Source organism: Drosophila guanche, unplaced genomic scaffold, assembly GCF_900245975.1.
Source record: "Drosophila guanche unplaced genomic scaffold, DGUA_6, whole genome shotgun sequence".
Classification (NCBI taxonomy): Eukaryota; Metazoa; Arthropoda; class Insecta; order Diptera; family Drosophilidae; genus Drosophila; species Drosophila guanche.
In genome coordinates, this window is record NW_022995751.1 from 152118 (window position 1) to 166054 (window position 13937).

Consider the following 13937-nt stretch of genomic DNA (forward strand, 5'->3'; position numbering starts at 1 on the left):
GGGCGGGCGGGGGGGGGGCAGGACCCAAGGACGAGAACGTGTCCCCCGTGCGTGAAGCGAAACTGGAAACAAACTTAAAACATTGCCACTGGCAGAACGAAACTTAGGGATCACAAAGATGCGAATGTCTTTCCCAAGAATATGAGTTAAAGTTTGCCATTTGTGAAAAGCCAAAGAAAGTAATCGTTTTATGGGAATACTCTGATCATTAAGGCTCTAATGGAATTAAATAACAAATCAGGCAGCAGGAACAAATAGCGCGAGAATCACTATCTTTACACAGAGAATTTTGCATGCCTTTTGGTGGAGTATTTCATTTCATTCATATTAATTCCAAAGCATTTCATTACAGTTTCATGTTGCTGATTCTTGCTTGAAAGCTTGCTCTGATTTGGGCACTTCATGGTCTTCCCTGGAGTGCGGCTAATTAGCTGGAAAATCGGCATCACACGGCGTATGAGCAATGTGCAGATGAAAGAGAGTTGTTCAGAGTGTGCCGTCTGCAGTTTGCCGTCTGCTGGGTGCAGAATTAATTAAATTAAATGAAAAACAGCCACAAAGAGATACCCGAAGCGGCCAATGACCGCGTCACAGAGTGCGTGTTTCGCTCAAACTATTTTTAATTATGAATTTCAAACAGCATTCAGTCTGCCTTTGACGGGAAATGAACCGACTTTCCCCTCATAAAATGCTGCTGAAACTTTTCCGCGGCTCCCCGAAAGCAATAAAAACGCTGGCAAGTCGTCCGTTGGGGAAAAACTTTTGGGCGGAGGGAGCGCAAAAATGCATCTCAATTTATTCAATTTTTAATAAAAATGCAAATATTTTACGTGCTGCCACTCCGCCCTGCCGCTCTAGCTGCACTGCATCCGTACCTACATCGCATACAGACATTGTTTTATAATATTTGTTGTTGTCTAGATTCTGCGTTTAAATAAAATTCGCAAAGTTTCAGAGGCAGCGCTTAAAAGGCGCTTCATTGTAGGACGCTGCACTTTTTAAGTTCGGGAGGAAGGACTCCGCCCTAGCACGGGTTACGGACAGCTGGGCGTGACACCAGCAGCAAAAGTTTGTTTGTCAGCGGAGGTCGCATCATCGTCCGCGCGGAGTCACACGCTGGAGCTTCGGCTGTAAGCCAGGAAGCAGATCCTGGCCACACGGCGACAGAGCCGCAGAGCCGCAGAGCTGCACCGAAAAATGCATGGACATGGATGTCCGTCCCACAGGTTTGCCACAGTTTTGCCAACTTTATAATTAGTTTAGACGAGCAGCGTGTCCTGCCCTGCCCTGCCCTGCCCTGTCATGCCTGGGAAAATCATGTGAAAACTACAGAAAATCTTAATTATGAGCGAAGCATTCTGGAACTCGTGCTGGTGAAGTTAACAGGCAGTTCATCTGAGAGTTAACACTTTATTGCTGCAGTTTGAACCAGTTGGGGATACAAGAAGGAATCGTAGAGCAAAATATAATATTACAGTCTCACAATCGATCCCATCATGGGCGTGGTCAGATGTGAGTGATGAATGATGGAAGGGCGCTCGGTGCGTCTCTGTCTGTCGGACAACGCTCAAATTGGCTGCATTGTTGGCTGCCGTGTTCTATGGCCCGCAGCGGGGACTCGTCCAATTGAGTTTTAAATAAAAATGAGCAGACGATGCTGCTTCAGCAACAATGGCAGCAGCCTGCAGCACGTCACCAGCATCAGCCCCAGCACCAGCTGTACGATGAAGGAGTCAAAGTCATAGCGAAAGCCATTCAGTTGGTAGCAAAAGGCAGGCGGCAACAGGACCAGCGTCAGCCAGGACAAAAGCAATGAAAGCAGCGCCACAAAAAATAGAAACAGGAGCGAGAAAAACTGTAACGGAATGCTTTATAGTTTCCGCCATTATTTTCCCTTTTGCAGCGGCAGTTGCTGCAGCACTCTGGCTTGTGTTTTGCTTTTCGCTCCGGGAATTTTAGTCCGAGACTAAAAACAACTAAAATCTGTGCCGCAAATGCAACAGCAGCCGCGTGTTGGGTGGGCACAGAACAGAACAGGACAGGAGAGCCAACACCCCCCTGTGTGTGTGTGTGTGTGCTGAAAAGTATTTGTCATGCCATATCTCATGCCCGCTACATACATCATGCTGTACGCGGCACTCGTGGGAAACAAAGCAAATCCATTCCATAAATATTCGCGAGCAACACTAGCCACATACCTCCAAAGGGGGTGGAGAGGAGAGTGGGGCTACAGGACGGTGCAGCCAGCGGTGGTATGAGTGCCACTTTGGTTACGTACCAGCGAAACGGATTCGCAGAGATTTTGATTTATTATTCGCACAACACACGAGATTACCCTAAACGATTTGTGCACAAGATAAACAACTGTTGAAATTACAAATGAATCTCGTGAGATATGATTTTAATTAAAATGTAGAGGCGGGAAGCAAGGATTATTATCAAGGACTGCTTTGACTAAAGAAAAGTACTTTCAAAAGTGCGCCGGGAGAGTGTAGCTGTTCTGTAAAGCATACACAAAATTCCCATTTTAGATAAGAAGTAAAACATTTGTGAGCTTAAGAAGTTCATTTATCTCTCTTGTTTGTGTCATGTTAGGTCGTTTTCGGATTACTCGGCTACTCGTTGCAAGAGGCAAGAGGCAAGAGGCAAGCCGCAAGATGGGGCAATTTTCTTAGACAATGGCCATAAACTTTGCCACAAATTTATTGAGTGGCCATGAGTGTTGATTATGATTGATTTGCTCATGAGGAAAAACTAATGTACAAGGAATTTGCGGACAACTTTTATCAATTCTCGCCCATTGTACGTAGGCGATTGATCGTTGTCCGCATGTCCTCGGAGGCATTGTGCCTGCATTGAGCGAAAGAGAGAGGGAGAGTGGTCCCTGGGGAGCTCGCTGTGGGCTGTCGGAGTAGTCCGAGGTCTCGACTGCGGTATCGCTGCCTTCTGTTGTCGTGTCAGCGTTGGCCACTTTTTAGTTTAGTTTTTCAAATATCATTTGTCCATTTCACGCTGATGGACATCAGACTGCCTGGCTGCCTGCCCGCCTGCCCTTCCGCTGCAAGCTCACAAATTGCCTTGTGGCTGCCACGTAATTTCTCCCTTCCGTGCTGGACTTGCCCCAACACCAGACCCATTCAAATGTGGCAACAGAAGGTCCGTGCGCGGACCCGGAGAACAGAGAGAGAGAGAGAGAGAGAGCCACAATGGCTGTGTTAGTGTTTCGCATTTCGTTTGTTTGTTCTGCCGTCCCCCTGGGATGTGCCTCCATGCAGACAGACGATGACCGGGCACTGTCGGCGCATCGATGGACAGTCCTTGAATGGACTCTTCATATCTGTATCTGCGGCTGTGGCTTTCACGATGACTACGCGAGCGGATTCGCAGCACTTTAAGTGTTTGATCAACTGTTTAAAGTTGCCGATTGGCTTATCCACAGCCTGGTCAATGGATTATCCTCTGGACTGGCTAATGTCTGCCATCAGTGGGAAAGTTTAACTGATGATGAGGGAATTTCCTGTTTCTCTGGAATCTCCTGTTTGTTTGCGCGAAAGTCACGTGCCCGCTAACAGAGTGTTCCCATCATTCCGACGCCGAATTTATGGAGCCTGACAGCAGAAGGCAATCGCCATGGGCACAAAGGGAGCACGCCACACGCAGCACCACTCGAACAATGGCTGCTGGCATGGAACATCCATCAATCAGGACTCCTTCGGAGAGACCATTCCCCGCAGCAGGGCTTGACTCTGGGGCCAGGACCAAAACTATTCTCCCAGAAAACACGGCAAATGCTGAAAACGGCTGTGGCTGTGGCCAAACTATTGGCAAACTCTGTGACGAGTGGCATGGGTGTGGCGACAGGGACGTGGATAAGGAGCGAAGGTCGCGGTAGCTCAAACGGGGACCATTCTGATGGCTTTGGTGAAACGCATAAAGAACGCCGGACTGGCAGCCAGCTCCATGGTAGCCTGCTTGCCCGGAATTTGCATCATTTAATTTATTATTCAAATGTGAACAAATGGCGCCAGTGGCCAAAGATGACAGTCCTCGCAGTGAATAATGGCCGCCAAGGACAATTGCCCCAGCGCACTTCGTCTTTGGTTCTGCACGATGTGCCCGCAAGGATGCAGTTACACTGCCAGAAAAGGCGACCACATACAAAGAAGTGAATGGAGGATGCCTTGCCTTTGCCTTCAACTTTAAATTACACTTTTCCCCAGTGCAATCTTTTGCCTTCCTTTCTGTTGTCAGTATACGTGGGGCTGGTTGACTGGCTGCTCGGTTAGTTCTTTCTGTGCCCGAATTTGCGCTTTGCCAGCTTGCTGTTTGGTCGCTTTAGTCCGAGCCAAAGCTGTGCTCTGCGATAGGGATCCGGCGGTGAACTGGTCTCTGGTCCCAAGCAAATTGAGTTACATGCAAATAATCGTGTGTCTGCTGCTGTCCGGGCAAGTGTAAATAGAATCGCTGGCATTTGTCAAGGGATGTGCCCATCCCTAGGTCCCTGCGCCATCTGTCAGATATTGACAGCAGGCACCCCCAAACCCTTGCTTCCCCTCCTAGTGCTCCCATGACTTGCATACATATAGAGTACTTTATTTCTTACACTCCTGATGTTTCCCTGCGTCACAGTTTAGGTGTTAAAACATCAATATTTATGGCCAAGAGCTTTGGGGAGGGGCTCTTAAGATTTATCTCAGCTGGCAACTGGATGGCTGCCAACCGCAGGAGCTCTAACTGGCAGCAGGATACCAATTTCTTTTCGTGTAGATCCACAGACAACTTATTCATGCAACCACAAATCGCACTCGCACTAGTGCAACATTCATGTGTAGTCGTACTTGCATTGGGTTTACGCAACTTTTCGACTCCACACCGCACCGCACTGCACCTCAACAGATTTTGCAACAGAACCAATTTGCATATTTCCCCATACAATTTCCATGCATCAGAGCTAACTTATCAGAGGAGCAGAGCATGTGCCCTGCCCGAGGCATACGTACATATTCGTATTTGAATGAACGATTTTAAAACCTCATTTCCGGAGCCCAACGCTGAAGGGAAACATCGATATAGCCAGTCGTTGGCTGCGGCTCTGTGAGGCTCCTTTTTGCCCCATCAGATAAATGTGCACCTCCATGCCGGCGGATCTCACCCGGGGAGTATCGTTTAATGATAGGATGCGGATATGGCAAATCGTACTGCCGTCGGGTTTCATGAAAACAGCGGAATGTTTATCTAGATGGAATAAAAACAAGATGGCAAGGCATATCCCATACACTTCTCCCTCTACCATGCCAGACCGGGGTCGTTAGATTCTTTTAAGACGTCAGGCAGTGTCGTCTGCTAAATCGCGGCACGCACACAAAGCTCCGGCAATAATCGTAAATGCCTCCCACACTTTCCCACACTTGTGTGGGCGTGGGTCTCGACTGTTAAATGGGGGAAGCGGCAGCTTCTGTCGTTAGCTTTATCATCGCACCTGGTAGTCCATGTAGTTGTCAAAGTGCATGTAGGAGCAGCCACCGGCTGTGGCGTCGCCGGGCATCGGCATGGGCATGCCGTTCTCGTCCAGCTCCATGGCGGGCGGTGGCGGCGGCGAAGGTGGCGGCAGATTGTCGCCCTTGAAGGAGACGCGCTTGGGCTTGCTGTGGCCGCTGAGCCGCCGGCCGCGGCCGAGTGTGCCCGAGGCCATCATGTAGGCGAGCGAACCGCAGCCCACGACGCCGTCCTGCTGTTGATGGTGGTGCTGCAGCGACTGGAGGCCGCAGCCGCCGAAGCGGAAGTGGGGCATGCAGGTGGTGGTGGTTCCGCCAGCGCCGCACTCGCTGCCCTCGAAGTCACTCTCCACGTCCGCCACGAAGGCGGCCGGCTGGAAGCCGCGAGGCAGTGTGGCAGCTCCCGCCGGATGCTGATGCTGATGCGGACCCGTTGCCGGCATGGCTGGCACCCGTCCCAGCGTGCCCGTGCAGAGGATGTTGACGGGCTGTGGATGCTGTTGCAGCTGGATTGTGTGTGGATGCTGTTCGCCACCGACGACGCCGCCGCCGCCGCCTTGCAGGAGCGTCAATTCGCCGCCATTCGCCCCGTCCGCTGTGAGGAATTGCGTGGGCTGCAGCTGATAGTAGTGCTCCAGGACGCTTCCTGCGCCAGCCCCTGCTCCTGCAGCAGCTCCTCCTGCTCCACCGTCAGGCGCTGAGACACCGGCTGTTCCGGCTGCGGGGGCCAGCATTGCCGTGGGTATCACCATTATGGGCATCATGCCGGGTGGAGCGGAGCCCACTGCTCCCCCTCCAACGGCGCCCGCCTGCAGCATCTCCATTTGGCACATCTCCTCGTAGCTCAGGGGACGTAGGTGCTCCATGCTGCCTGGGCGTGGCACTTCTCACTCTAGCCACAATACGAGAACAATTCTGTGATTTCAGTCACTCTATTGTATCTCCTTTGGGGTTTTTCTGTCTCTGTGAAGTCTGGATATTCCACCTGTACACTCAAACAGACACACACAGAGAGAGAGAGAGAGAGAGAGATAGCGAGAGGCAGACACTCCACCACACTCACACACGGCGAAAGCTTTCACAGACACGAACACGTACACGAACGGCGGTGGCTGTTGGTTGCGCTCGGGGACTGGGAATGAAGATTACGCGCGCGTTCTCCTCTGACGATTCTCACATGATGCCGCGCGACTCGTTTCCGTGCGTTCTTATCGTTTGTGAACTTTATTCCGCGACAGTCCTGCAGCTACTGAGGCAGCCTCCAATCTCTGGAGGCCTCTGCGCCTTCAATTCGCCGCCTCTCAGCCGCTCACACTGTGCAGCGGCGACGCATGCGCAGATATGAGTCTACGCCGCTCTTCGCTGTCGTCGCACACGTACCCCCAAGCCCCCCTGCCCCTCAGCCAATGCTTGGCGGGTTTTGTTTTGATTCCGTTTCGTGGGAGTTGCTGCGGGTGTGAGGGTGGGCTGCCACCCCCATCTTTGGAGCCATGTTGGTTCTGCTGCGTCGTGGGAAATTAAAATACTTCCCCAGCAGCCGACCAACTCGAATACCAGATTTTAATTGCCGCTTCCCGTGAGGTGCTGTGTGCACCAGAAATTGGAACAGCCAAAGCAGCAGCATGGGCAGGTAATGCAACCAACTGTTGCCCCACACCCTAGGAGCTGATGAGCGGCTGATGACCTAGGGACAGAACTGCCTGCCTGAATGGTTACTGATTGCACAGACAATCCGCAAGGAAACTGCAGAAGAACGTATTAAATGGAGAGCATTTCTATCCCCCTGTAATCGAGCTGTGCGATTATTGCACAGCTATCTTTATGATCCAATGGAGACTCAGATGGAGAATTAATTGGAATTAATTTTCTTTGAAATATAATTCCCGTAAGCAGCTTTTACATGCGAGAATTTTTGATTATTACAACAAGTCTGTTGCCCTGGCAACAACACCTTCAATTTATGCTCATCTTTATTAACTGGAAATGAATAAGAAATACTCAAAGAAGTACTCGAGTACACGGTCCATTTAGTTCTGCGGATCAACAGCTTTCGGACGAAGGGAGCTCCAAGTATTTGGAAGCAGATTAAATCATGGCTTTGGCCAACTTGTTCTTTAATGCTTTAAACTATGTGTAACAAGAGGTGTCCAGCACTTTTTGTTCATGTTGCAAGCAAAAAGTGGAAAATAATATTAAACGTTGGCTATGGCAACGAACTATGGCAAAATAGGATCCCTTTGTATCCAAACTTTTTATCTGCAGTCTGACAAATGTGTGACTGGATCTAAAAAAAGAAAGAACAACAACTGCAAATTGTTTGATACTCTGGTAAACGAACAACAGTGCTTAAATTTATGCACTAAATAAGTGAATTCAGGCAGCATCAAGATAGAGCTTAAAACATTTGTCGAGCGTCCGCAGTATCGGGCATGGAAATCTCGACAGAATGAGCTCTGCCCTGCACCAGTTGGTAGCCACCCAGCCAGTGGGCCCGAACAGGAGCAACCTGCGGCGTTGTTCCATTTGGGACCTACGAAACTCAGTTGGAAATGTCTGGAGCAGACTTCCGACTTGACATTTACACGTGTAACGTCGTGAAGGGTATTTTGTGGGCATTTGTGGAAGGTAGAACAGGTCTGTAATTGGAGTTGCAGGAATTATCTGTAATTTTCCACATTTATAACTCGGATCCATCATCCATTCCCGTTGATATCTTTACTGCATTTGACAGGTATCATTTAGTCGTTAGGTGGAAGCTCTAACTCTCTGGGATTCGGTTCTTGTTGTTGTGTGTTTGGAGCACTGAAAGCACTGTTAGCGCCTCCCCCTACATTTACATTTGTTTCATCCTATTATCCCGGTTAACCGTACTGTTCCCACAAACGTATGGCCCACCCCGCCCCACCCCAGCCCTGTGCCATTTGTCAAGTTCTGCTACCGACTTCGGCCCGCGGCTTTTTGTAATTACGCAGCCATGGAGGCCGGGGGTAAATGAAAGCGGCTTAAAAAAGCAGAGCGCCTGGGGTTTGCGGTGCTCGTTAAAATTTGCTGCTCTCTCCCTCTCTCGGATTGTTGTTGGCGCCGCTGTTGCCGATTTAGTGCAATGCCAGAGTTGCGCTGCTGGATGGAAGGTATTTTCACTGGGATATGCCAAGCGGATTGAAACAGCGCCACACAGAGAGCATCGCCCGACCATGATTCATGATCCCTGCCCCTTTTGGATTCGGATTTGCCCAACAATTAAGGGTTTTAATCATCGACTAGCTCCCATACCAATGGCCATGAATGTTGCCTTTATTATACGCTTGATTTACTAGCCAAACAACTGTGAAATATCATGGCCGGACCCCGTGGCCAACTGAATGGAAATAGGTCTAGAAAACACCACTTTAAAGTTGTGGCTGTGCACTTGAGGGCTTAAAGCAAAACTCTGATATGCCGACATCTGATTTTGATTCCATTTGAACCATTTTCAATGCAAGGAAAATGTAATGAACACTGAGAAGTACATCATTCTGGCACAGATTGCTCTTCTTTGCATTTGTTTTCCATCAGCACAGTAATCCCTAGTTTATCTTTACTCCGGCGTACAGCTTGTTTACACCCACATTTATCAATGCTCTACGAAAAGGGCAATCGCCTTCCCACAGTTTGGCTAAAAGTTTTTGAGCAACTCTTTCAGATAAATCAACTGGCATTAGGACTGGCTGCAGCAGCAAGATAAATAAATTAACTCATTCAAGTCGGCTGACAGATGGACTTAGTGGCATTATGATGGGACACAGAACACAGTAGAGTCCCGGCCCTGTGAATCCTGGCGAATTTATGGCTAATTATGGCACAATAAGTTGCTGGCGAGGCATCTGTCTGTCCCATCAGCAACATATGCCGCGTGCCAGGCAGGTAGTTATGCAGTTGCCAGTTGGATGGCTCCTCTCGGGGAACACCCAGGACTTGCGCCCATGAATACTTCGTTAATTAAGTGGCCTGTTACGAGCAGCTTACGCAACGTAATACATTTTTTTGATTGCCAAACGTAATTATAACTGCCGTGAAATGCGCTCTTGTTGGCAACCGCCACACTCCTCCATTCATGCTCCATCACAAACATGCACTTATTGAGTCACATAACGATATGGTCGACCCTCCCTGCGTGGACAAACATCATTGGCATTTCTGCCTGAGGTTTCTGAGTGCCAATTAAAGCTGACGCGTGCTCCACACCTGCAGCAGAGAGCAGTGGTCTATGACCCTCTCGATTGAGTAGAAACAGTGGAAGTTCACCGACAAGAATATAAAGATAGAATGGGAAAGGGAACTACATCAGAACCAGCACAAAATATACACTTTTCTTGGGTTTAATTTATTAATTATTCGCATTTTTAAGATGTCCTTAAGATTTATGATTCCAGATATAATTCTCAGAACTCCGCAGCACCTTCTACGGGCACAGCTGACTCTGGTAGGACAGCGATAGCATCGCAAACTTGGTCATCGACACGTAGCCCTATTCGGGATACTTCCACCACACACAACAACAACTCGTCAAGGACACCAAACGACGAGGCAGCCACGTGCCGTAAAGCTACTCCAACCGCCCGACAACGGGGAGGGGAAGGCGTCGCTCGGTGAGCTTTTAAATTAAATCACAAAATGAGGATAGAGCGACTTGGGCAGCCCACACAGCCCACACAGCCCGCTAAACCAGATAAGTAAACCCTTTGGCCGCAGTGCTTGGGGTCCCACAGGCAACAGAAAAAGACCTACTCCTTAGCAGCAGATACAACGATGTAGCTGTGAGGACAGGAAGTCACTTTGAAAGCCAGCGATGCCGAGACGATGCCGAGGAGACCATGGCAACCTCGTGTGTCGCTTGCCAATTCGGTGGCCGGTCTGGGGCTCGGGCTCCAAAAGGGATAATGGCATGAAATCCAGCTGAATGAAAAGAAAGCGGCAAATCATGTTAAGAGATTTAAATTGGATTAGTTGACATGTGAGTGGGTATGGGTACTGCCATGGGCACGGGCACTGGCACGGGCGTTAGTGTCAGTGTCAGTCTGAGCTGACGATGGCCGTGAAACCATCGCCACCTTCTGTGCGCTCGCTCATCTTGACATCAATTTTGTCACTTGATTCCACCTCCTTTTTGCATTTTTCGTTTGTTTGTTTGTTTGTGCCGGTCCGGGCCCCTTCTTCCTTTATTTATTCTGTATGCTTGACACAATTCCTCGTCAAGAGCTTACGGCTCGAGTGCCTGTTTCTCCGGCCCTCGATGCCATTCACTCTATCTGCTCTTTCGCAGTCCCCCAGCCAGAGCCCCAGTTTCTGCATTTGACACGAGGCGAGGGACATCTTCCGACACCTTCCAGCTTCGTTCTTGCCTGAGCTCCTCCCTGAGTGATGGCCAAGGACAAGAGAGCTTAACATCTAATAAAAATAACACCTTAAAGATCGATTTGTATAATGGACATGATTTATGGTTATAGATGAGGTTTTTAGGATTTAAATATCCAACACAAAACAGTCTCCATAGAATTTAGTTTACCAAAAAGCTGAACAATTAATAGTGGACACTTCTGCCGCTGTCCTTTGCTATTTGACGGGGTTCTCGAGCGACGGCTTCTTTCGATACTTCAGCCCTGAAGTGTATATATCGTAGCCAAGGCTCATGGAGTTGTCGTAGAAGACACGATATCGTGGTTTGATGAGAAAGAAGTTGATGAACTGTGCGGCTGGCCAGAAGGTCCACTCGGCCACGTAAAGTACGAGAGCCTTCTCCATGACCTCCTCTCGGAACTCCTGCCAGCTCTGGCGCTCCAGCAAGCCCATGGTTATGAAGAAGACGGTGATGTAGAAGGGCGAACAGATGACTTGGTCCAGCAGTATCTTGCGCATCACTGTCCTGATGGTGCGATCCGGATACCGATAGTCCAGATACTGGTACCAATAGTGACAGACAAGGCCCACCGTGAGGCCACCCAGGCCCATGCGGAGAGTGCGCGTGCCGTTCCAGGCATCGATCTCCCCTAGGTACCGCTCGTACGACTGCTCCATGGTGTCGCCCACCATGCTGAGGCTGAACGAGATGCCGAGATTCGTGTACAGCAGATACCTCTTGCTGAAGGCGACGCTGTGCCAACGATTCAGACCCTGCAGCACCCTCCTCCACCGGGCTCGACAGAACATTTACCCTACAATTTTTACAGCGACTCAGCTGGACATCGACCAGAACTTCAGAGAAACAAAACGGAATAATGTGACTGCCTGACATGGGCCTACTCTCTGTCTGAATATTGGTAATGGTTTGGATTCCTTGCTTTAATGGCATGAAATTCATTCCAATCTATCTCTCTCTCTCTCTCTCTCGTTTTCCATAATCCAATCAAAATTCTAATGTAAATGCCTGCCTGAAAGTCAATCTGAAAACTGTGTGTCCGACAAGGCAGCAGAAAGGTGTTGCAGGATTAGGATGGAGTCCTCATTTAGGTTGGAAAACAAAGAACAAACAGGCAATGAAATCAATTTGACGTCAGCCACTGGAAATGAGTTTTTGGGCAAGGAGATTTGCCGAGGTTCCCATCCGGAATCCCACACAGACAAAGGCGCGAACACACACGCAAGAACAAAGCGCCTCGGGCGAGGAATAGGTACATATAGGGATAGCCACTGCCGTTGAAAGGATCAAAAAGGGTTGCGCATTAAAATCGCTTCGCTCGGCATTCAAATGAGGATGCTTCTCCACACATTTGTTGCTCCTCAGCACCGCACACCATTCTCCCCCTTGGGTGCGAGGCCTCCCAGGGGAAGTTAATGCTGCCAAATCATTCGCACGCGATTCCCGACCGCAGACCCGAACCCAGCCCCGTGGGGAAATCAATGTGGGGGTGTATGCATATGGATACCCCGGTCTCCGGCAACCGGTTAGCACTTTCCCCGTATACCTCTCTCCCTGCCTTCACGCACTGTGCTATGAATTGAAAAATATTTACGGCTTTCGACATTCTACGCTAAAATCCAATTTTATTTTTATATTTTCTCGAAATCCGCCATAAAAGGAGGCTACGCCAGTGACACCCACGCCCAACGCCCAACGCCCAACGCCCACCACCCGTTTCCGCACTGGGAGGGCTGCCCCTTCCTCTCCTTTGGTTGTCAATTCAAAAGAGGGAACCGTATATTCAGCTTTTCAGCTTGTTTGCTGCCCAGCTCCGCTGTATCAACTCTGGCTCTGACAGGGGGGAGATACAATGCCATGCCATGGTGGGCCAGGGGCAGCGGTTTCATTAGCTCGGCCGAATCTATGGCCCCCATTGTCATGCGATGCATTACGAGTATTTGCCAGCATTAAATATTCGGATCCTGGAATGCAAATGTGGGCAACTTTCGAGAGTCATAGAAGCCCAGCCGCCAGATCATCCAATAATGAAATGGAAAACACGAAAAACAACTTTAATTTTGTGCATTTATCGTATTGCAAAGGAAACATGGAAAAAATGTGACAATTGTCAATATGCGAAATGATTTGTCACATTCTTCATATGTACTGCAGCTAATATTTATTATCAGATGATATCAGATATCAGACAAATTCAGTTGTGCTCCCACTCTCAAAGCAACCACTCAGCACGTTCAGCTTAAAGACCTTTCTTGTATCAAAAAAAAGAGAGAAGTTTTCCGCCATTGAATGCTGATTCGGTCAGTTTTCGGAGCCTCCATCAGAAGAGCCCCTCTAGGCCTAATTCTTTGTGCAAATGAAATGCTGTTTACAAGAGTCTTCTATTTACATACTCGCACTCCAATCCACGTTGCCAGTCCGGTGCTCATTCTCATTCTCATTCTCATACACATCCTCATCCGCCTCCCCAGGGAACAGCACTTGGTACACAGGAGAGATGTACTGTGGCGCCTGTCCTGCGGCAGGACACACGAGTACGGCGCTGAATGCTCGCCAGTGCCATAGAGCATGACGGAGCAGAGACCCACCGAAAAGGGAGTGGCAAAAGGGGAGTGCATTTTCATAGTTTTTCCCACTTTGTTATGCTGATTTTTCACATTTCTGCTCACTTGGTTCCTTTTTGCCCTGTCTCGTTCGTTCCGCTCTCAATTTTTTCCTGTGCGCCCGTGAATCCAAATAGATGTGGGTCTAGGGTTTGGGTCTACGTGTTCGTGTCCGTGCCAGAGTTTTTTGGCTGGGTTGTGCTGTGTTATGGTTTGGCGCTTGGGCATGGAGCATGTGTGCATTTTAATTGAATTTTTCATTTCGCTCAATGAAAGCAAGAGCCGAATATGATGCCAGCCAGCCGCAAAAAGTGTCATAATCCTCCTCTCCTCACCGACCCTGGAACAAGCGAACACTGAAAAGCACAACTCATGGACTCGTGGAGGGGAGTTTATTGGATTGGCACTGTTATTGGAACATAGATCAGCGTTCCGCCTAATATA

The 13937-nt window shown here is 49.2% G+C and overlaps 2 protein-coding genes across 3 annotated transcripts in view; both read right to left on the bottom strand.

The window, feature by feature from the left end:
- Positions 1-13937, bottom strand: part of LOC117587451 (putative dipeptidase CPSG_01350) — a 69419-nt gene that overhangs the window by 4758 nt on the left and 50724 nt on the right. The window contains exon 1 of one of the 2 annotated variants that reach the window (XM_034278172.1): positions 5480-6730. The exons of the other annotated variant lie outside the window; for it this stretch is intronic. Coding sequence (XP_034134063.1) covers positions 5480-6361 — 882 coding nt within the window. The 5' untranslated portion in view covers positions 6362-6730. Of the gene's footprint in view, positions 1-5479; positions 6731-13937 lie in introns of those variants that run through there. 2 annotated transcript variants of the gene reach the window in all.
- On the bottom strand, positions 10947-11740 carry LOC117587468 (mpv17-like protein 2). Its single transcript, XM_034278192.1, has one exon. It carries the CDS (start codon positions 11679-11681, stop codon positions 11088-11090), a length of 594 nt encoding a protein of 197 aa, XP_034134083.1. The 5' UTR covers positions 11682-11740; the 3' UTR covers positions 10947-11087.